This window comes from Hemiscyllium ocellatum, chromosome 46, assembly GCF_020745735.1.
Source record: "Hemiscyllium ocellatum isolate sHemOce1 chromosome 46, sHemOce1.pat.X.cur, whole genome shotgun sequence".
Lineage (NCBI taxonomy): Eukaryota > Metazoa > Chordata > Chondrichthyes > Orectolobiformes > Hemiscylliidae > Hemiscyllium > Hemiscyllium ocellatum.
In genome coordinates, this window is record NC_083446.1 from 236,334 (window position 1) to 259,274 (window position 22,941).

Genomic DNA, 22,941 nt, shown 5'->3' on the forward strand with positions numbered 1-22,941 from the left:
GTGGTGTGTTGCAGTGAGCCTGAGACAGAGGTGTTGGCCAGGGAACAGGGTGGTGTGTTGCAGTGAGCCTGAGACAGAGGTGTTGGCCAGGGAACAGGGTGGTGTGTTGCATTGAGCCTGAGACAGAGGTGTTGGCCAGGGAACAGGGTGGTGTGTTGCATTGAGCCTGAGACAGAGGTGTTGGCCAGGGAACAGGGTAGTGTATTGAAGTGAGCCTGAGACAGAGGTGTTGGCCAGGGAACAGGGTGGTGTGTTGCATTGAGCCTGAGACAGAGGTGTTGGCCAGGGAACAGGGTGGTGTGTTGCAGTGAGCCTGAGACAGAGGTGTTGGCCAGGGAACAGGGTGGTGTGTTGCAGTGAGCCTGAGACGGAGGTGTTGGCCAGGGAACAGGGTGGTGTGTTGCAGTGAGCCTGAGACAGAGGTGTTGGCCAGGGAACAGGGTGGTGTGTTGCAGTGAGCCTGAGACGGAGGTGTTGGCCAGGGAGGAGGGTGGTGTGTTGCAGTGAGCCTGAGACGGAGGTGTTGGCCAGGGAGGAGAGTAGTGTATTGCAGCAAGCCTGAGACAGGTGTTGTCCAGGGAACAGGGTGGTGTGTTGGAGTGAGCCTGAGACAGTGGTGTTGGCCAGGGAACAGGGTGGTGTGTTGCAGTGAGCCTCAGACAGAGGTGTTGGCCAGGGAACAGGGTGGTGTGTTGCAGTGAGCCTCAGACAGAGGTGTTGGCCAGGGAACAGGGTGGTGTGTTGCAGTGAGCCTGAGACAGAGGTGTTGGCCAGGGAGGAGGGTGGTGTGTTGCAGTGAGCCTGAGACAGAGGTGTTGGCCAGGGAACAGGGTGGTGTGTTGCATTGAGCCTGAGACAGAGGTGTTGGCCAGGGAACAGGGTGGTGTGTTGCAGTGAGCCTGAGACAGAGGTGTTGGCCAGGGAACAGGGTGGTGTGTTGCAGTGAGCCTGAGACGGAGGTGTTGGCCAGGGAGGAGGGTGGTGTGTTGCAGTGAGCCTGAGACAGAGGTGTTAGCCAGGGAGAAGGGTGGTGTGTTGCAACAAGGCTGAGACAGAGGTGTTGGCCAGGGAACAGGGTGGTGTGTTGCAGTGAGCCTGAGACGGAGGTGTTGGCCAGGGAGGAGGGTGGTGTGTTGCAGTGAGCCTGAGACAGAGGTGTTGGCCAGGGAGGAGAGTAGTGTATTGCAGCAAGCCTGAGACAGGTGTTGTCCAGGGAACAGGGTGGTGTGTTGGAGTGAGCCTGAGACAGTGGTGTTGGCCAGGGAACAGGGTGGTGTGTTGCAGGGAGCCTCAGACAGAGGTGTTGGCCAGGGAACAGGGTGGTGTGTTGCATTGAGCCTGAGACAGAGGTGTTGGCCAGGGAGGAGGGTGGTGTGTTGGAGTGAGCCTGAGACAGTGGTGTTGGCCAGGGAACAGGGTGGTGTGTTGCAGGGAGCCTCAGACAGAGGTGTTGGCCAGGGAACAGGGTGGTGTGTTGCATTGAGCCTGAGACAGAGGTGTTGGCCAGGGAACAGGGTGGTGTGTTGGAGTGAGCCTGAGACAGTGGTGTTGGCCAGGGAACAGGGTGGTGTGTTGCAGGGAGCCTCAGACAGAGGTGTTGGCCAGGGAACAGGGTGGTGTGTTGCAGTGAGCCTGAGACAGAGGTGTTGGCCAGCGATCAGGGTGGTGTGTTGCAGTGAGCCTGAGACAGAGGTGTTGGCCCGGGAACAGGGTGGTGTGTTGCAGTGAGCCTGAGACAGAGGTGTTGGCCAGGGAACAGGGTGGTGTGTTGCAGTGACCTGAGACAGAGGTGTTGGCCAGGGAACAGGGTGGTGTGTTGCAGTGAGCCTGAGACAGAGGTGTTGGCCAGGGAAGAGGGTGGTGTGTTGCAGTGAGCCTGAGACAGAGGTGTTGGCCAGGGAACAGGTTGGTGTGTTGCACTGAGCCTGAGACAGAGGTGTTGGCCAGGGATCAGGGTGGTGTGTTGCACTGAGCCTGAGACAGAGGTGTTGGCCAGGGATCAGGGTGGTGTGTTGAAGTGGCAGGCAACTGGAAGCTCAGGGTCTTTTTTGCAGACAGAATGTATGCGTTCTGTGAAGCGGTCACCCAGTCTGCGCTTCGTTTCCCCAATGTAGAGGAGACCACATTGTGAATCACTCTGATCTTGTACTATAAATTCTGTGTCTCATGACCTTGCCCCACCAGCCACCTGATAAGGGAGCAGTGCTCTGAAAGCTAGTGCTTCCAAATAAACCTGTTGGTCTATAACCTGGTGTTGTGTGATTTCTAACTTTGTACACCCTAGTCCAACACTGGCACCTAAGTCAGTTAGCTTCATGTCTGTTACTAGGTAAATGATTAGATTAGATTCCCTACACTGTGGAAACAGGCCTTCGGCCCAACATGTCCACACCCGACCCTCCAAAGAGCATCCCTCCCAGACCCATTCCCCTACATTCACCCCTGACTAATGCACCTAACACTACGGGCAATTTAACACATCTTTGAACTGTGGGAGGAAACCAGAGCACCGGGAGGAAACCCACGCAGACACAGGGAGAATGTGCAAACTCAACTCAGGCAGTTGCCCAAGGTGGGAATTGAACCCAGGTCCCTGGTGCTGTGAGGCAGCAGTGCTAACCACTGTGCCACTGTGCCACCCCGTTAAGTGTTAAAGTCTATAACACAGCATTATTTAGAAATACATTTTGTGATAAAGCAGATTCAACATGGTTTCATGAAGGTGAATCATGTCGAACAAATTTATTAGAATTGTTTGAGGAAGTAACAGGTGGGATAGATATAGGGAAAGCAGTAGACATGATATATTTGGATTTTCAAAAGCATTCAATAAGGTACCAAATATAAGGCTACTTAATAAGAGCCCATGATGTTAGGATAGTATATTAGCATGGATGGAGGATTAGCTAATTAATAGAAGACAGAGAATCAGGATAAAGGGGACACTTTCGAGATGGCATCCTTTAAATAGAGGAATGCTACAGGGATCAGTGCGGGGTCCACAATCAGTTACAATATGTATTAAGCATTTGGATGAGGGAAGTGACTGTCCTATTGTAGATGGCAGAAAAATAGGTGGAAAGGCAAGTGCTGAGAATGACACAAAGAGTTTTCAAATGGATACAGACAGCACTTGAGCAAAACCTTGACAGATGGAATATAACATGGGAAACTGGCAAGAGGAATAGACAATCTGAATATTATTTAAATGGAGGAAGACTGCAGAAAGCTGCAATACAGATGAACGTAGAAACAGGAAAAGTCCATTCAGTCCATTGAGCCAGCTCTGGCATTCAATACGATCATGGCTGATTGAACATGATCATATGCCTTTTGCCCACCCTATCCTCGAAACCAAGACTCTGTATGCCACTGGTAATCTGTCAACCTTGACCTTAAATATACCAGCCCTCTGCAGTAGGGAATTCCAAAGATTCACAACCTTCTGAGTAAACATTATTTTCCTCACCTTGGACCAAAATGACATTTTGTCTTATTTTTAAATCTAGATTTGCCAAACATCTTACCTGCATCTACTTTGTCCATCCCTTTTAAGTATTTTGTAAGTTTCAATGAGATCACCTTCTTTGAAACTCTCGAGAGGATTTTGGGTTTGTCTTACAGGAATCAGGAGTCTGGTAGGTAATAGGGAAGGCAAATGGAATGTTGACCTTTATTTGAAAGAAAAAGGAGTATAAAAGTAGGGATCCTTTGCTAAAAATATACAAGACATTATTTGGACCACACCTGGAATATTGTGGAAAGTTTAGGTCCCCTGATCTAAGGAAAGATTGACTGGCATTTGAGGCATTCCAGAGTAATATAGAAATTTAGGAGCAGGAGCAGTCCATTCAACCCTTCCAATCTGTTCCACCATTCACTATGATCATGTTGACCATCCAACTCAGTCCCCTGCTTTCTCCTCACCCCCATTGATGCCTTCAGCAGGTTAAATCAGCTGATCCCAGGTCTGGAAAGTATTATTTAAATTGTGATAGATTGGGAAAGATTGACATATAGAGACCTAGTTGTCTTTGTACACCAGCCACCAAAACCAAATATGTTGGTGCAACTAGAAGTTCAGAAGGCAAATTGTATGTTGGTCTTCATTGCAAGAGAGTTTGATGAAAGGACAAAGAAAGTCTTATTGCAACTGTACAGGACCTTGGTGAATATAGAACATACAGTCATAGAGATGTACAGCATGGAAACAGACCCTTCGGTCCAACTTGTCCATGCCGACCGAATATCTCAACCCAATTTAGTCCAACCTGCCAGCACCCAGCCCATATCCCTCCAAACCCTTCCTATTCATATACCCATCCAAATGCCTCTTAAATGTTGCAATTGCACCAATCTCCACCATGTGTTCTGGCAGCTTATACCATACATGTACCGCACTCCTCGTGAAAACGTTGCCCCTGAGGTCTCTTTTGTATCTTCGTCTTCTCACCTTAAACCTACGTCCTGTAGTTCTGGACTCCCCCACCCCAGGGAAAAGACCATGTCTATTTACCCTACCCATGCCCTTCATGATTTTATAAACCTCTATAAGATCACCCTTCAGCCTCCGATGCTCCAGAGAAAACAGCCTCAGCCTGTTCAGCCTCTCCCTATAGCTCAAATCCTCCAACCCTGACAACATCCTTGTAAATCTTTTCTGAACCCTTTCAAGTTTCACAACATTCTTGTGATAGGAAGGAGACCAGAATTGCAAGCAATATTCCAAAAGTGGCCTAACCAATGTCCTGTACAGCCGCAACATGACCTCCCAACTCCTGTACTCAATACTCTGACCAAGAAAAGAAAGTATGCCAAATGCCTTTTTCACTATCCTATCTACCTGCAACTCCACTTTCAAGGAGCTATGAATCTTCACTCCAAGATCTCTTTGTTCAGCAACACTCCTTAAGACCTTACCGTTAAGTGTATAAGTCCTGCTCTGATATGCAGCAACTCTCATTTATGTAAATTAAATTCTATCTTCCAGTCAAGATTAGAGTGGTGCTGGAAAAGCACAGCAGGTAAGATAGCATCTAAGAAGCAGGAAAATCAACGTTTCAGGCAGGAGACCTTCATCATTCCTAATCTTGTCTCTGATCTCCAGCACTAGGGAATCTAATCTTATCTAATCTAATCTGCAGTCCTCACTTTCTCCATCTGCTACTCCTCAGCCCATTGGCCTTCTGATCAAGATCCCATTGTAATCTGAGGTAACCCTCTTCGCTGTCCACTACACCTCCAATTTTGGTGTCATCTGCAAACTTACTAACTACATCTCTAATGCTCACATCCAAATCATTTATATAAATGACCAAAAGTAGAGGACCCAGCACTGAGCCTTGTGGTACCGTACTGTCACAGGCCTCCAGTCTGAAAAACAACTCTCCATCACCACCACCCTCTGTCTTCTTTGAGTCAGTTCTGTATCCAAATGGCTAGTTCTCCCTGTATTCCATGTAATCTAACCTTGCTAACAAGCCTCCCATGGGGAACCTTATCGAACACCTTATTGAAGTCCATATAGATCACATCTACTGCTCTGCCCTCATCAATCCTCTTTGTTACTTCTTCAAAAAACTCCATCAAGTTTGTGAGACATGATTTCCCACGCACAAAGTCATGTTGACTGTCCCTAATCAGTCCTTGCCTTTCCAAGTACATGTAAATCCTGTCCCTCAGGATTCCCTCCAACAACTTGCCCACCACTGAGGTCAGGCTCACCGGTCTATAATTCTCTGGCTTGTCTTTACCTCTCTTCTTAAACAGTGGCACCATGTTAGCCAACCTCCAGTCTTCCGGCACCTCACCTGTAACTATCGATGAACTTCTAGTTGCACCAACAATCACTTCCCTAGTTTCCCACAGAGTTTTAGGGCACACCTGATCAGGTGCTGGGGGTTTATCCACTTTTATGTGTTTGAAGACATCCAGCACCTCCTCCTCTGTAATATGGACATTCTTCAAGATGTCACCATCTATTTCCCCACATTCTATATCTTCCATGTGCCTTTCCACAATAAACACTGATGCAGTTTCTTCCCATCTCCTGCTGCTCCATACAAAGGCCGCCTTGCTGATCTTTGAGGGGCCCTATTCTCTCCCTAGTTACCCTTTTGTCCTTAATGTATTTTAAAAACTCTTTCGATTGTCCTTAACACTATTTACCAAAGCTATCCCATGCCCCCCCTTTTGCCCTCTTGATTTTCCTCTTAAATATACACCTACAGCCTTTATACTCTTCTAAGGATTCACTCGTTCTACCCTGTTTATACCTGACATATGCTTCCCTCTGTTTCTTACATCCCTTTCTTATTTCTCAGTTCCACTCAAATAACTTCCATGAATGTATGTCTGGGAATATCTTCCCTCAGTACAGCTGTAATGCTATCCCTTATCAAAAACGCCACTCCTCCTCTCTTGCCTCGCTTTCTGTTCTTCCTGTCACATTTGTAATAGAACAGTACAGTACAGTGCAGGTCCTTCAGCCCTCAATATTGTGCCTACCTTTTATCCTACTCTAAGATCAAACTACCCTTCATTTTACTATCATCCATGTGCCTTTCCAAGAGTCGCTTAAATGTCCCCAATATATCTGACTCTACTAGCACTGCTGCAGTGTGATCCATGCACCCACCACTCTCTGTGTAAAGAACCTACCTCTGACATCTCCCCTAAACCTTTCTCCAATCACCTTACAATTATGCCTCCTCAAGATGGCCATTTCCACCATGGGAAAAAAGTCTCTGGCCATCCATTCTATCTATGCCTCTCATCATCTTGTACACCTCTTTAAAGTCACCTCTCATCCTCCTTCGCTCCAATAAGAAAAGCCCTAGCACCCTCAACCTTTCTTCATAAGACATGCCCTCCAGCATCCTGGTAAATCTCATCTCTCAAGTTTCCACATCCTTCCTATACTGAACACAATATTCCAAGTGTGATCTAACCAGGGCTTTGTAGAGCTGCAGCATAACCTCGCGGCTCTTAAACTCAATCCCCCTGCTAATAAAAGCATATGCCTTCTTCACAACCCTATCAACTTAGGTGGTAACTTTGAGGGATCTATTGTTGTGGATCTCAAGGCCCCTCTGTTCCTCCACACTGCCAAGAATCCTGCCTTTAACCCTGTAATCTGCACTTAAATTCAACCTTACAAAATGCTTCACTTCACACTTTTCCAGGTTGAACTCCATCTGCCACTTCTCAGCCCAGCTCTACATCCTGTCAATGTTCCGTTGCAACCTAAAACAGCCCTCCACACCATCCACAACTCCACCAACCTTTGTGTCATCGGCAAGCTTACTAACCTACATCTAATTTATAAAAATCATAAAGAGCAGAGGTCCCAGAACAGATCCCTGTACAACACCACTGGTGACCAAGCTCCAGGCTGAATACTTTCCATCTACTACCACCACCCTCTGTCTTCTATGGGCCAGCCAATTCTGTATCCAGACAGCCAGATTTCCCTGTATCCCATGCCTGCTTACTTTCTGAATGAGCCTACCATGGGGAACCCTTAACAAATGCCTTGCTAAAGTCCATGTACACCACATCCACTGCTCCACCTTCATCAATGTGTTTTGTCACATTCTCAAAGAATTCAATAAGGTTTATGAGACATGACCTGCCTTCTGAAAGCCATGTTGACTATTTTTAATCAAACAATCCTTTTCTAAATAATCATAAATTCTGTTTCTCAGAATCCTCTCCAATAATTTGCCCACAACCGACGGAAGACTAACAGACTATCCGTATTCCCTTTCTTGAACAAGGGAATAACATTTGCCACCCTTCAATCATCTGGTACTACTCCAGTGGACAGTGAGGACACAAAGATCATCGCCAAAGTTGCAGCAATGTCTTATCTCGCTTCCTGTAGTAAACCTTGGGTATATCCCATCTATCATCATGTTTTTCAAAATTTCCAGCACCCAAAATTTTAAGGTGAAACCACACCTGGAGTACTGTGTAGAACTTGGTCCCCCTATACAAGAAAGGATAGACTTCCCATACAGAAAGTGCACCAAAGGTTTATTAGACTGATGCATGGAAGGGTAGGATTGTCATATGAGGAGAGATTGCTTTAACTGGGCCTTGTGTTCACTGGAGTTTAGAAAAATGAGAAGTAATCTTGAAGTGTGCAAAATTCTGAAAGGGTTGAACAGACTGAATGAAGGTGATGTTCCCTTGGCCAGAATGTCCAGAACAAAGGGTCACAGTTTAAGGACAGAGGGTAGGTCAATTTGGATTGAGATGAGGAGAAATATATTCACTCAAAGGATCGTGAGCCTGTGGAATTCTCTACCGTAGAAGGTTGTAGAGACCAAGTAAATAAATATATTTAAGAAAGAAATAGATTTCTACAAATTTTGGCATGCCTATCTTCATTGGTCAGAGCACTGAGTACAGGAGTTGGGATGTCATGTTATGGTTGTAAAAGATATTGGTAAGGCCATATTTGGAATGCTGCATTCAATTCTAGTCCCCCCTGCTACTGGAACAGTCTTACTAAACTGGAGAGAATGCAAAAAAAAAATTTACAAAGCTATTACTAAGACTGAAAGTTTTGAGTTATAAGAAGAGATAGGATAGGCTGTGACTTTACACCCACTGTGAGAGGAAGCTGAGGGGTGACCTTGTAGAGGTTTAGAAAATCCTGAGGAACATAGATAAGGTGAATAGCCAAGGTCTTTTCCCAGGGTAGGAGAGTCCAAAACTAGAGGGCATGGGTTTAAGGTCAGACAGTGAAGATTTAAAAAGGACCCAACGGGCAATTTTTTCACACACAACCTGGTGTGTATATGGAACAAGCTGCTAAAGGAAGTGGTAGAAGCAGGTATAATTACAACATTTAAAAGACATTCGGACAGGTACACGAACAGGAAAAGTTTTGAGGAGTATGGACCAAACGCAGGCAAATGGGACTAGTTCGGTTTAGGAAACCCAATCAGCATGGGTCAAAGGGTCTCTTTTTGTGCTGAATGACTCTATGACATTGATGCAGTCACATGTAGACCAGACCAGGTAAGGATGGCAGATTCCTTCCCTAGAGGACAGTAGTGAACCAGGTGGATTTCACCAATAATTGACAATGCATTCATAGTCATAGTTAGACTTGATTCCAGATTTTATTGAATTCAAATTCGACCATTTGCCCTGGTGGGATTCAAACCTGTGTCCCAAGAATATTACCCGGATCTCTGGGTTAACATTTCACTGATAATGCTACTAGGGCCATCACCTCCCCTTCACGGGTCTGCCACACACTATTCCACTGGTAAGGTTAAGCTGTGTGTTACTTGACCCTATCCTCTAACAGGCATTGATATCTTCTCATTAACCTGTTTGGAGATGTTATTACACACCTCTGGAGCATGTGAGACTTGAATGTGGGCCTCCCGGCACAGAGGGTCAGACACCACCACTGAAAAAGGGTTCCCTTAACCAAGCATATCCTGGGGTCAGTTAAAGTCTATAGCTGGAGGTTAGAAATTGAAAGTGAGAAATTGAAACAGAGGGTCAGGAAAAAGCAGGTAGTGACTGGCCTTTATTATCTGTTTTTAATATTGAAACAATTAAAATGTGATGTCTGGAATGTAGCTAATTAAAGAATAATACGTCCAGAAGCAGATTTTTTCATGGTGATGCTTATGTGGTTTATAGTTAAGGTGTCAGTTGGGAATTATGCCACTACTCAGCATGTTAGTCTGAAACTCATAGAGCTTGATGCATGTAAGTATTTTACTAATGAATCTCACCACCAAAGCTCGGGTAGGGAGGTCATCTGTGATTGTCTGAAGAATCACAATGATAAACTCTGGCTTATATTTCACATCTGTTGGAAGGCATGCAGTTGTGGCTGGTCAGTCATGCACCAGTATTTCCTTATCAAGTTTTTATTTTCAGAACAAAAGCAAAGAATTGCCTGCCTTTTCTTTTTTAGAGATGTACAGCACGGAAACAGACCCTTCAGTCCCACCCGTCCATGCCAACCAGATATCCCAACCCAATCTAGTCCCACCTGCCAGCACCCAGCCCATATCCCTCCAAACCCTCCCTATTCATATACCCATCCAAATGCCTCTTAAATGTTACAATTGTACCAGCCTCCACCACATCCTCTGGCAGCTCATTCCATACATGTACCACCCTCTGCGTGAAAAAGTTGCCCCTTAGGTCTCTTTTATACCTTTCCCCTTTCACCCTAAACCTATGCTCTCTAGGTCTGGACTCCCCCACCCAGGGAAAAGACTTTGTCTATTTATAATATCCATGCCCCTCATAATTTTGTAAACCTCTATAAGGTCTAGCCTCCGATGCTCCAGGGAAAACAGCCCCAGCCTGTTCAGTCTCTCCCTATAGTTCAAATCCTCCAACCCTGCCAACATCCTTGTAAATCTTTTCTGAACCCTTTCAAGTTTCACAACATCTTTCCGATAGGAAGGAGACCAGAATTGCACACAATATTCCAACAGTGGCCTAACTAATGTCCTGTACAGCCACAACATGACCTCCCAACTCCTGTACTCAATACTCTGACCAATAAAAGAAAGCATACCAAACGTTTTTTAAAGAACAGTTTGCTTTATAGCCAAGTGTGATATCTGGATAGTCATGAATTGGAGATGCCAGTGTTGGACTGGGGTGTACAAAGTTAAACATAAACAACACCCCGGTTTCATTACAGTTTCTACCTTACTGTTGTTAGAATACCGAATGGACTCACAAACTCTTAACATTTGCCTGCACCTGTGTTTTTGTTTTTGCTGCTGTTTACCTATTATTTACTTATCTGTGCTACTTAACTCTGTGATCTGCCTGTATTGCTTGCAAGATAAAGCTTTTTGTTGTCCCTCAGTACACGGGACAATAAATTCAATTCATTTCAGTTCATTTCAACACTAGGTTATAGTCCAACAGGTTTATTTGGAAGCACTAGCTTTCAGAGCACTGTTCCTTCATCAGGTGGCTGCTCTGAAAGTTAGTGCCTCCAAATAAACCTGCTGGATTATAAGTTGGTGTTGTGTGATTTTTAACTTTATCTGGATAGTGATAGACTAGATTATTTTATGTGGAGCAAGCTAAATGAATTCTCAGAGCATTGCAAGTGGAGTTATGACCAAGCACAGCCCTTAGGTGGTGGGATTTTATTTTGACTACAAAGATTATTTAAGTTCTCATTTTGAAATCAGACATTGTTCTAATTTTTATATTCCATTTAAAAGTTGTATGTTATGTTACAGATACGTAGTGTAAACTTCTGAAAGGAATTTGTTATAACCATTCTGTGCAGTTTCCCAAAAACACTATTCACATGGGAGCCCCTGTATCTAACAAGTTGGTAGGTTTAAATCACTTGTGACTTCAACTTTTAGACTGGAACTGCAGATAACATAGAGTCATAGAGATGTACAGCATAGAAACAGACCCTTCAGTCCAATTCGTCCATGCTGACCAGATATCCCAACCTAATCTAGTCCCACTTGCCAGCACCTGGCCCATATCTCTCCAAACCCTTCCTATTCATATAGCCATCTAGATGCCTTTTGAATGCTGCAATTGTACTAGCCTCCACCATTTTCTCAGGCAGCATCTTTCTGGAATTTTCACACTCTTGAGCTTCAACGTACTTAACCTTAAGTAACCTCTTCAGGGTTTTATCTCAACACTTATGGTCTGGGACTAATATAAATCTTTACTCTAAGGTAACAAAGCTCATTGTGTATCCTTCCCTTACACAGTATCCCATTTCAAGGACTTCACAGAACTGCTCAAAAGTCAAAGTAAAAACTGAGACACAAAAGTGTCCCTCGTTAAGCTATGTGTGTCTTCCCTAAAGCTAAAATACCCAAGTTCCAGAATACTCTGACAAACATACTGTTATTTATCTTATTGGATCACTAAATGATTGAAAATAAGCATAAAGTTTCATAATTGGTATATTAAACCAAACACTGTAAAGTGGAGTTTCAAAAACTGTTTTTAAATGAAATCTCCATTGCTACAAAATGGCTGCAAGTAAATTATTAACTTTAGACAGACAGAAAACCCACTGGTTACTAACTCAAAAACAAGAAATCTAGTTACAGCACACACCATCTTGTACAAAGCAGCCTGTTTGATTGACACCATATCCATAAACATATGGTGCTTGGAGCAGCAGTATGTACCACCAGATGCACTACAGAAATTCACTAAGGCTCCATAGGAAGCACCTTCCAAACCTAGAGCTACTACCATCTAGAAGGACATGGGTTGCAAATAAACTTGCAAAACCTGTGCAAGTTCCCCTCCAAGCCACTCACCATAGTGACTGGGAAATATTCACTGTTTCTTCAGTGTCACTGGATCAAAATCCTGGAACTCTCTCCCTTATAGCACTGGGAGTGTCCCTCCATGAAACACATGGCAATAAGTTCAAGAAGGCAACTCACCACCATCTTTCTCAGGGCAACACAGGATGGCGGTAAATACTGGCCCAGCCAGTACACATGGTGTTTTTTTAATAAAATCATCAGTATTTGCACCAATAAAGACAGAGAATTAAAATTATATTTTAATTGGAGAACCTCTCTTAAGCCTTACACCTTAAGACATTCCACTGTTCAGGTCAAACGGCTCCTCTTGTGGAGCGGTCTGCATTATCTAGATTGAAAATGTGGTGTGTAGTTAGCTTTACAACAAATTGCCTGTTTGGAGAGAGAGATTAGATAGGTAACGTCTGCATCGAGCTTCTGGCAGTTCACCAATTCTTCAGAGTTTTAAAATGAAATTCACCACAAACATAAATTGGGATAAGGAAAATAAACTTGCCAAAATTCAAATATTTGTGAATATCTAAACTCCCCTGTGGTGCATCATTTTTAGTTTCTGTCGTGAGACAGAGCACTGACCTTTCCCCTGACATCTGGTCAATCTCAGAATCAGGAAAGGGGTCATAGAGCAAAGGTCAACACTATACACAAATAGCGATCTATTATTGTACAGCTCTTTGTAAATCAGCTCCAAGTAACAGCAGCTATTTCTACCCAGTTGGCTGAGTACCAGCTTGAAGCTCCAGAGTAACGTAGTCACAGGCTTTGCAGTCCTGCCTGCCTCCTGACATTGATTCAAGGTTGCTGTTATACATTTGTAACGACCCACACAGTTAAATAGTCCAATTCATGAAGACCCAATGTGTCACACACCTCAAACAGCTGCCAAATCCCTTCTCCCTGGCACCTCTTTCCTTCCTCCCCTTCTCTCCACCATCATCATCGCTCTCTCTTTCACACTGCCCACCTTTCCTCCACACACACAACCCCCTATCTCCTCTGTCCCTGAGTGAGTCGATGTCAGTCCCACAGCGGGGGCTGGCTGTTTGCTGCCGGAGAGAGAAGACGGTGTGTCCTTACGGGATCTGATGCTGACCGTTGCTTTAAACGATGCTTCGAAGTGCTCGACACATGTCACTCTGCTCTGTCACATGGGGTGTGCGCCAATGCTCCTCCTGCTTCCTCTCAGACAGAGGGGTGTCCGTCTCCTCTGGCTGCTGCTGTCTGCCTGGAGCTCCGCACTGTCACTGTATCCCCCTGCGGTGAGTTCATTGGGACAGGGGACAAAGCCGAGAGAGCAGCCTGGAAAGGCTGGCACTGGGACCGGCACCAGGCTCGGGGCTCGGCATGATGTGGACCGAGCGGCTGCATGCTCCACACTTTCAGGCAGATCGACTGCAGGGGCTTTGGGGAGGGGAGGGCAGGAGAGAGAGATGAGTTCCTCAAGTCCTGGGGCCAGTTCACCCGAATCTGTGTGGACCCTATGCTGGCTGGGTGCTGGGTGGCTGGGTGGCTGGGTGCTGGGTGCTCCGAGCTGGTTAGGGCACCCACTTTGTTGGGGCAGTTTGTGGGTGGTGTCTGTGTGTGTGTGGGGGGGGGGGGATCGGTCCCTGGGGCAGACAGGGAACCATAAATACCATCACATGCACAAGAGCTGCTCCTTTTCATTCTGCTGTCTTTGTCTCTCTCTCTCTCTCTCTCTTTCTCTTCCTGTCTCATTGTTTTGCAGAAAAGAAAGTTTCAGTTTTGAGTGGTTTGGGCTCAACGCTTTCTGTTTGTGGCTCTGTCTCTCTGTCTCTCTCTCTCTCTGAGTACCCCGGGCACCCACTCTGTGTCTCCACTCTGTCCCAATCCCTCCCACCGGACCTCATTCATCAATACAGACCCAACAGCTCTGTCCAATCTTCACTGACCGACTGACTTCCTCTTTCAAACCAGTCGCTTTGTTTCTCTCACCTCGGAAGCCAGTTTCCCGAAAGTCAAAGCTGTCTTTAACCTGTACACCGCTACACTGTCACAACAGACCAGATGTGGGAAGGTCCAAATCAAACCCCGGGGACAGAGACCCCCCTCTTCCCCAAAACACCCCTCCCACTGACCCCCGGGACAGACCCCCTCTTCCCCAAACCACCCTCACCCAGTCCCCAGGACAGACCCCCTCTTCCCCAAAACACCCCTCCCACTGACCCCTGGGACAGACCCCCTCTTCCCCAAAACACCCCTCCCACTGACCCCCAGAACAGACCCCCCTTCCCCAAACCTCCCCTCCCACTGACCCCCAGGACAGACCCCCTCTTCCCCAAACCACCCCTCCCACTGACCCCCAGAACAGACCCCCTCTTCCCCAAAACACCCCTCCCACTGACCCCCAGAACAGACCCCCCCTTCCCCAAACCACCCTCATCCGGTCCCCAGGACAGACCCCCTCTTCCCCAAAACACCCCTCCCACTGACCCCCAGAACAGACCCCCCCTTCCCCAAACCACCCTCACCCGGTCCCCAGGACAGACCCCCCCTTCCCCAAACCACCCCTCCCACTGACCCCCAGAACAGACCCCCTCTTCCCCAAAACACCCCTCCCACTGACCCCCAGAACAGATCCCCTCTTCCCCAAAATACCCCTCCCACTGCCCCCAGGACAGACCCCCTCTTCCCCAAACCTCCCCTCACTCTGCCCCCAGTCAGACCCCCTCTTCCCCAGGGACAGACCCCCTCTTCCCCAAACCACCCCTCCCACTGATCCTGGACAGATCCCCTCTTCCCAAACCCCCTCCCACACTGCCCCCAACTCCCACCATTCCCCCACAGCCCCACCCCGTACAGATCCCCCACTGACCCCCAGGACAGACCCCCGCATCCCCAAACACCACACCTCCATTGCCCCCAGGACAGACCAAGGGTTCAACTTGATACCAGGGTTGGAATATGAGTTTGTCTGCTCGGGTTTACAATGTCTCTCAGCACGTGCCATATTTATCAAATACCTTTTTATATTATAATCATTACATCATTAACAAGGGCGGGAGTAGGCCATTTAGCCCCTTAAGCCTGCTCTGCATTTCATCAACAAGACCTTTACCCCAAAAAAATCTTAAATCCCTTGGCAGTCAAATGTTTCTCGCTCAGCCTGAATAAATCACATGACCTGCCACCACTGCTGGTCTAAGCAAGTATTATTACAATGAAGCTTCCCCCAACACTTTTCAAAAGACTATTTAAAACAATGTCTGGGAACCCAGGCACAGAACAAAATATAGGGTTTGATTGAGGTGACAGAGATAGGGAGGGGGTGTATGGGCTGGAGAAGCATACAGAAATCGGGAGGGGGTGTAGGGCTGGAGGAGGTGACAGAGATACGGAGGGCTGTAGGATTTGGAGGAGGGTAGAGAGATAGGGAAAGAGTGGAGGGGCTGGATGGGGTGACAGAGATAGGGAGGGGTATAGGTGCTGGAGGCGGTGACATATATAATAGGGATAGGGTGTAAGGATTGGAGGAGGTGACTGAGATTGAATGGTGGGTTGCAGGGGGCCGGAGGTATCACTGACGTTGGGCATGTTGTTGAGGCTAAGAACATGGATGAGAAATTTAAAATCATCACATTGCTTGCCTGGTAGATAATGTGGTGAGCAAGTACTGGAGTGATTGATGAACTGAATATGTTGTGAGATAATACATAAATTGTATAGTTGTACTGACCTCAAATTGATGTAAGGTTGTATTTCAGAGATCATCCAGGGTGTGTGTTAGAATAGAGGATTGTTGAAGAAACAAAATGTGGTGAGACATTGCTGTGTCCGTGTGATGTTCTGAAGGTGGGAAAAGAAGATCTTAGTGACACCCAAATATAACATCATGTCAGGGTCAAGGGTAACATTGAGGTGGGAAACAAATTGGCTTCACCTCAGACTGTTGCCAGGAAGAGGAATGAAACCAGTAGTAGGCAATGAGATATGGAATAGGGACCGAAAATAATGTTTGCAGAATTCCCAACATTAACTGGAAGGAATTTCTGCTCATCCAGTTCAAGACGTCAGATAACGAATCTGCTAATTTAATAACAGTGGGAGAGTCGAGAGAGAGGTGGTGGTGAGGTCAAGATGGGAATCATGGGAAAAAAAACCACCATGACTTCAGATAATATCATGGAGAGACAGTACGTTGGTAAGAAATAGGAGCCAAGATCAGATGCTTGGAGGGACACCAAGGATAGTAAAAGGGAGCAGGAGGAGATGCCATGGCTGTGATTCTCTGGCTGCAGTTAGATAACAAGGGAACTGACCAAGAGCTGTCCCATCCAGGTGGACAACAGTGGACAGAGGTTGCAGGATAATGACATGATTGTCTGTGTCACAGGCTGCAGACATAACAAGTACCAGGGATTGTAATATCTCAGCCCTGCATACCTGGGATTACAATATCACTGTGTATCAGGGACTGTAATATCTCAGCCCTAATTACCGGGGATTATAATATCACTGTGTACCAGGGACTGTAATATCTCAGCCCTGATTACCTAGGATTACAATATCTCAGCCCCGATTACTTGGGATTACAATATCACTCTGTACCAAGGATTGTAATATCCCAGCCCTGTGTACCTGAGATTACAATATCTCTGTGTACCACTCTGTATTAGGGATTGTAATATTCAGCCATGCTGGGATTACAATATCACTCTATCAGTGGTTGCAATATTGCATCCCTGTATACCTGGGATTACAATATCACTCTGTACTCATAGGGACTTGAAGCTCTTGACCATCTCCACCTCAGCACCATTGATACAGACAGGGGCATGACCTCCACTCCACTTCCTGGAGTCAATGTCCAACTCCTTCATTTTGCTGATATTAAGGGAAAGGCCTTATACCATACCACTAAGCTCTTTACCTCTTTCCTGTACTCTGTCTCATCGCTGTTTGTGATCTGAACCATTATAGTGGTGTCATCAGCAAATTTTTAAATGGAGTTAGAGCAGAATTTGGTCACACAGTTATATAGTGTATATGAAGTGTCGTAGGGCTGAGTAGGTTTGTGAAGGTTGCATCTGCATCCTGTGTAGGTCAGGGTCACCTGACTTGAATGGTTCTGGGGTAGAGTGGTGCTGGAAAAGCACAGCAGTTCAGGCAGCATCTGAGGAGCAGGTCTGAATGGTTCAGACCTGGACTTCAATAGGGAGTGGATCTCCGGGTTCATCTAGGTTCCTAGTTGGGGAACACTTGGATTAACATCTTTGACATGCAGTCCTCTACGGACTTACTGATGAAGTGGCGCACTCATTTAGGCTGGCTGCTGAGTTCTTGAATATGGAACAGTCCACCAATTCCATACCTGGATTTACAATATTACTATAAACCAGGGGATATAATATGTCAGAAGGGAGAAAGTGAGGACTGCAGATGCGGAGATCAGAGTCAAGAGTGTGGTGCTGGAAAAGCACAGCCAGTCAGGCAGCATCTGAGGAGCAGGAAAATCAACATTTCGGGCAAAAGCCCTTCACCAGGAATGAGGCTTGTGGGTCAGGGCTGAGAGATAAATGAAGGGGGTTGGGGTTTGGTGGAAGATGATGATAGGCGGATGAAGGTAAGGGAGAAGGTAATAGGTCAGAGGGGGGAGGGATGGACAGGTCCGGAGGGTGATGCTGAGTTGAAAGCTTGGGACTGTGATAATGGGGGGGAGGGGAAATGAGGTAGCTGTTGAAATCCACATTTATGCCATGTGTCCCAAGACGGAATATGAGGCGTTCCTTCTCCAGGCGTTGGGTGGTAATGGTTTGGCAGTGCAGCATGTCCTTGATGGAGGGGGAGGGGGAGTGGGGTTGGTGGGTGGGAGTGTGCCAGAGATGTTTTCTGGAACGATCTGCAAGAAGGCATCCTGTCTCTCCAATGTAGAGGAAACCACACCAGGTGCAATGGATACAGTAAATGACATTGGTAGAGGTACAGGGAAATTTCTGACGGATGTGGAAGGATCCCTTGGGGCCTTGGACGGAGGTGAGGGGAGTGGTGTGGGCGCAGGTTTTGCACTTCCTGCGGTGACAGGAAAGGTGCCAGGAGTGAGATGTGGGCTGGTGGGGGCGTGAACCTGACGAGGGAGTCGCGGAGGGAATAGCCTTTTTGGAACGCTGATAGGGGTGGGGAGGGAAACATGTCTGTGGTGGCGGAGTCCATTTGGAGGTGGCAGTAGTGGCGGAGGATGATGCGTTGTATGCGGAGGTTGGTGGGATGGAAGGTGAGGACTGGGAGGTGTTCTGTCCTTGTGACAGGAGGGGTGTGGTTCGAGGGCGGCGGTGCATGAAGTGGAGGAGATACACTGGAGGGCATCATCAACCACGAGGGAAGGGAAGTTGTGATCGTGGGGAAGAAGGAGGCAGTCTGGTACCATCTGAGGTGGAATTGGTCATCCTGGGAACAGGTGCAGCGGAGGCGAAGAAATTGGGAATAAGGGATGGCATTTTTACAGGAGGTGAGGAGGTGTAGTCTAGGTAGCTGTGGGAGTCAGTGGGCTTGTAGTAGATGTCTATGGTTACTCAGTCGTCAGAGACAGTGATGGAGAGGTCCAGGAAGGGGAGGGAGGTTTCTGAGATGGTCCAGGTGAATTTGAGTTTGGGCTGGAAGATGTTGGTAAAATTGATGAACTGTTCAACCTCCTTGTGAGAGCATGAGGGGGTGCTGATACAGTTATCGATGTAGTGGAGGGACAGGTGTGGGAGGGTCCCGGTATAATGCAATATAATATGTCAGATCTGCATACCTAGAATTATATCTCAGCAGGTCTCATTCTGTATCAGGGATTATATTTCAGCAGGTCTGGCAGCATCTGTGGAGAGAAAGTAGAGCTAATATTTTGGGTCCAATGTGGACCTGATCTACTGAATTTCTCCAGCAATTTCTATTTTTGTTTCAGATATCTTTGTTTCCCTTTGTAATATTTCAGTGTCTGCATACCTGGGGTTGTCATATGACAATGTGCCGAAGGTTTGTAATATCTCCACTATGTGTACCAGTGTTGCAATATTTCGGCTCAGTCCCAGTCCTGGGATTGTAATATTGTCATGTACCAGAGTTGTAGTATCTCGGCTCAGCATACATGGGATTGTAAGGTAAGCCTGCATTTCATGGGATGGTAATATCTTGGCTGCGTGCAGCAGAAGTCATGATATCTTAGCCCTGTGAGTTTTGGGTTTGTAATATCTCAATTATCCACAACTGCTGACTTATCTTCAGGTGAGCTGATTCAAATCAGGGAAGTGTGAAGCTAGACCTCTTTACAGCTGATCAGAAAATAAACTCTTAAAAGGGCGTGAAAGGCTTAATGAAGCAAAGTGCCTGAAACACCACCTTGACATCATGTGGGCTGACTGGGAGACTAGCTGAGGATCTGAGCGGTATCCCCAGTACCTGAGCCTTTCTACAATCTGGGTAACAATGTCTATTATGAATGTCTATCATTCAAAGAACTTCAGCTTGCTCAAAACAAAAGCCTCTTCCAGTTAGACTATCAGGAGATTTTCCTCCAACACACGAGAAAGGCCGGTCCTGTAGTTACCAACTGGAAAAGAGAATAGTGATAGCAAACCTGCTGGATAGTTCATACAACGCAACGAGCAGGAATGAGGATTCACCTTCCCCTATTCTACAGTCGCAAAAAGTAAGTGGTATTGCTGGCAGCTCAGACCTTAGTCTCTCTTTGCCTCATAGCTCAGGGACATTTGAAGTCAAACATTCTTTTCACATTCAATTTAACTTTCCCACATAACATGCTGCAAGTGATGCTCTGGACTTTACAAGTTCCTACAACCCTGATATTTTAGAAAAGGACTTGCCTTTTATATAGGATCTTTTACACCCTAGAGATTTTCCCAAAGTTCTCGCCATTTTTATATGTGATTATTATTGTAATGACAAAAACCACAAGTAATGACTGCAGAGCAAGCTCACAAAACAGCACAATGACTCTGAGAATCTTATAACAAGGAAGCCATCTGCAGCATTTTTTGTCTCTTTCACCACAGTATGTCAGTGCTGTGCATTTGAGAAACCTCTCTGAATAGTTACCCCACCTGCTTTTTCAAATGGCCATACAATTAACTTGGTTTCTATCAATGCAGTTTGTGAGACAGGTTCCAGGATAAAATTAATTCTCTGATAATGCAGCATTCCCTCAGCACTTAAAGTACAAACATTCACCAGTCTGACAGTGCCCACTCCCTCAGTACTTACCCTACACAGTGTGGTGGTCCCTCAGCACTGACCCTCCGACAGTGCCCACTCCCTCAGCACTGACCCACCGACAGTGCGGCACTCTCCCTCAGCGCCAACCCTCTGACAGTGCGGCACTCCCTCAGCACTGACCCTCCGACAGTGCGGCGCTCCCTCAGCACTGACCCTCCGACAGTGCGCCACGCCCTCAGCACTGACCCTCCGACAGTGCCCACTCCCTCAGCACTGACCCTCCGACAGTGCGGCACTCCCTCAGCACTGACCCTCCGACAATGCGGCACTCCCTCAACACTGACCCTCCGACAGTGCAGCACTCCCACAGCACTGACCCTCCGATAGTGCAGCACTCCCTCGGCACTGACCCTCCAACAGTGCGGCTCACCCTCAGCACTGACCTTCCGACAGTGCAGCACTCCCTCAGCCCTGACCTTCCGACAGTGCAGCACTCCCTCAGCGCCGACCCTCTGACAGTGTGGCACACCCTCAGCACTGACCCTCTGACAGTGCAGTGCTCCCTCAGCACTGACCCTCTGACAGTGCGGCACGCCCTCAGCACTGACCCTCTGACAGTGCAGCGCTCCCTCAGCACTGACCCTCTGACAGTGCGGCACTCCCTCAGCACTGACCCTCTGACAGTGCGGCTCGCCCTCAGCAGTGACCCTCCGACAGTGTCCACTCCCTCAGCACTGACCCTCTGACAGTGTGGTGCTCCCTCAGCACTGACCCTCCGACAGTGTGGTGCTCCCTCAGCACTGACCCTCCGACAGTGCAGCACTCCCTCAGCACTGACCCTCTGACAATACGGCACTCCCTCAGCACTGACCCTCCGACAGTGCGGCACTCCCTCAACACTGACCCTCCGACAGTGCGGCACTCCCTCAGCACTGACCCTCCGACAGTGCGGCACTCCCTCAGCACTGACCCTCTGACAGTGCAGTGCTCCCTCAGCACTGACCCTCTGACAGTGCAGCGCTCCCTCAGCACTGACCCTCTGACAGTGCAGCGCTCCCTCAGCACTGACCCTCTGACAGTGCGGCACTCCCTCAGCACTGACCCTCTGACAGTGCGGCTCGCCCTCAGCAGTGACCCTCCGACAGTGCCCACTCCCTCAGCACTGACCCTCTGACAGTGCAGCGCTCCCTCAGCACTGACCCTCTGACAGTGCGGCACTCCCTCAGCACTGACCCTCTGACAGTGCGGCTCGCCCTCAGCAGTGACCCTCCGACAGTGCCCACTCCCTCAGCACTGACCCTCTGACAGTGTGGTGCTCCCTCAGCACTGACCCTCCGACAGTGTGGTGCTCCCTCAGCACTGACCCTCCGACAGTGCGGCACTCCCTCAGCACTGACCCTCTGACAATACGGCACTCCCTCAGCACTGACCCTCCGACAGTGTGGTGCTCCCTCAGCACTGACCCTCCGACAGTGCGGCACTCCCTCAGCACTGACCCTCTGACAATACGGCACTCCCTCAGCACTGACCCTCCGACAGTGCGGCACTCCCTCAGCACTGACCCTCCGACAGTGTGGCACTCCCTCAGCACTGACCCTCCGACAGTGCGGCACTCCCTCAGCGCTGACCCTCCGACAGTGCGGCACGGTGGCACAGTGGTTAGCACTGCTGTCTCACAGCGCCTGAGACCCGGGTTCAATTCCCGACTCAGGCGACTGACTGTGTGGAGTTTGCACGTTCTCCCCGTGTCTGCGTGGGTTTCCTCTGGGTGCTCCAGTTTCCTCCCACAGTCCAAAGATGTGCGGGTCAGGTGAATTGGCCATGCTAAATTGCCCGTAGTGTTAGGTAAGGGGCAAATGTAGGGGTATGGGTGGGTTGCGCTTCGGCGGGTCGGTGTGGACTTGTTGGGCCGAAGGGCCTGCTTCCACACTATAAGTAATCTAATCTAATCTAATCTAATTGCTTCAGCGCTGACCCTCCGACAATGCGGCACTCCCTCAGCACTGACCCTCCGATAGTGCAGCACTCCCTCTGCACTGACCCTCCAACAGTGCAGCTCACCCTCAGCACTGACCTTCCAACAGTGCAGCACTCCCTCAGCCCTGATCTTCCGACAGTGCGGCACTCCCTCAGTGCCGACCCTCCGACAGTGTGGCACTCCCTCAGCACTGACCCTCCGACAATGCGGCATTGCTTCAGCACTGACCCTCCAACAGTGCGGCTCACCCTCAGCACTGACCTTCCGACAGTGCAGCACTCCCTCAGCCCTGACCTTCCGACAGTGCAGCACTCCCTCAGCCCTGACCTTCCGACAGTGCGGCACTCCCTCAGCGCCGACCCTCCGACAGTGTGGCACACCCTCAGCATTGACCCTCTGACATTGTGGCACACCCTCAGCACTGACCCTCCGACAGTGCGGCATTGCTTCAGCACTGACCCTCCGACA

The 22,941-nt window shown here is 48.0% G+C and overlaps 2 protein-coding genes across 4 annotated transcripts in view; one reads left to right on the forward strand and one right to left on the reverse strand.

The window, feature by feature from the left end:
- The window catches only part of LOC132836340 (ubiquinol-cytochrome-c reductase complex assembly factor 3), a 109,094-nt gene that overhangs the window by 70,030 nt on the left and 16,123 nt on the right, over positions 1–22,941 (reverse strand). The gene's annotated exons all lie outside the window — the stretch shown is intronic.
- LOC132836339 (protein LBH-like) overlaps positions 13,434–22,941 on the forward strand; it is a 28,834-nt gene continuing 19,326 nt past the window's right edge. Inside the window, exon 1 of one of the 3 annotated variants that reach the window (XM_060855783.1) lies at positions 13,434–13,582. In XM_060855783.1, the coding sequence (XP_060711766.1) occupies positions 13,472–13,582 (111 nt within the window). In that variant the 5' untranslated portion in view covers positions 13,434–13,471. The remainder of the gene's footprint in view (positions 13,583–22,941) is intronic. The other 2 variants (XM_060855784.1, XM_060855785.1) reach the window with 2 other exon arrangements.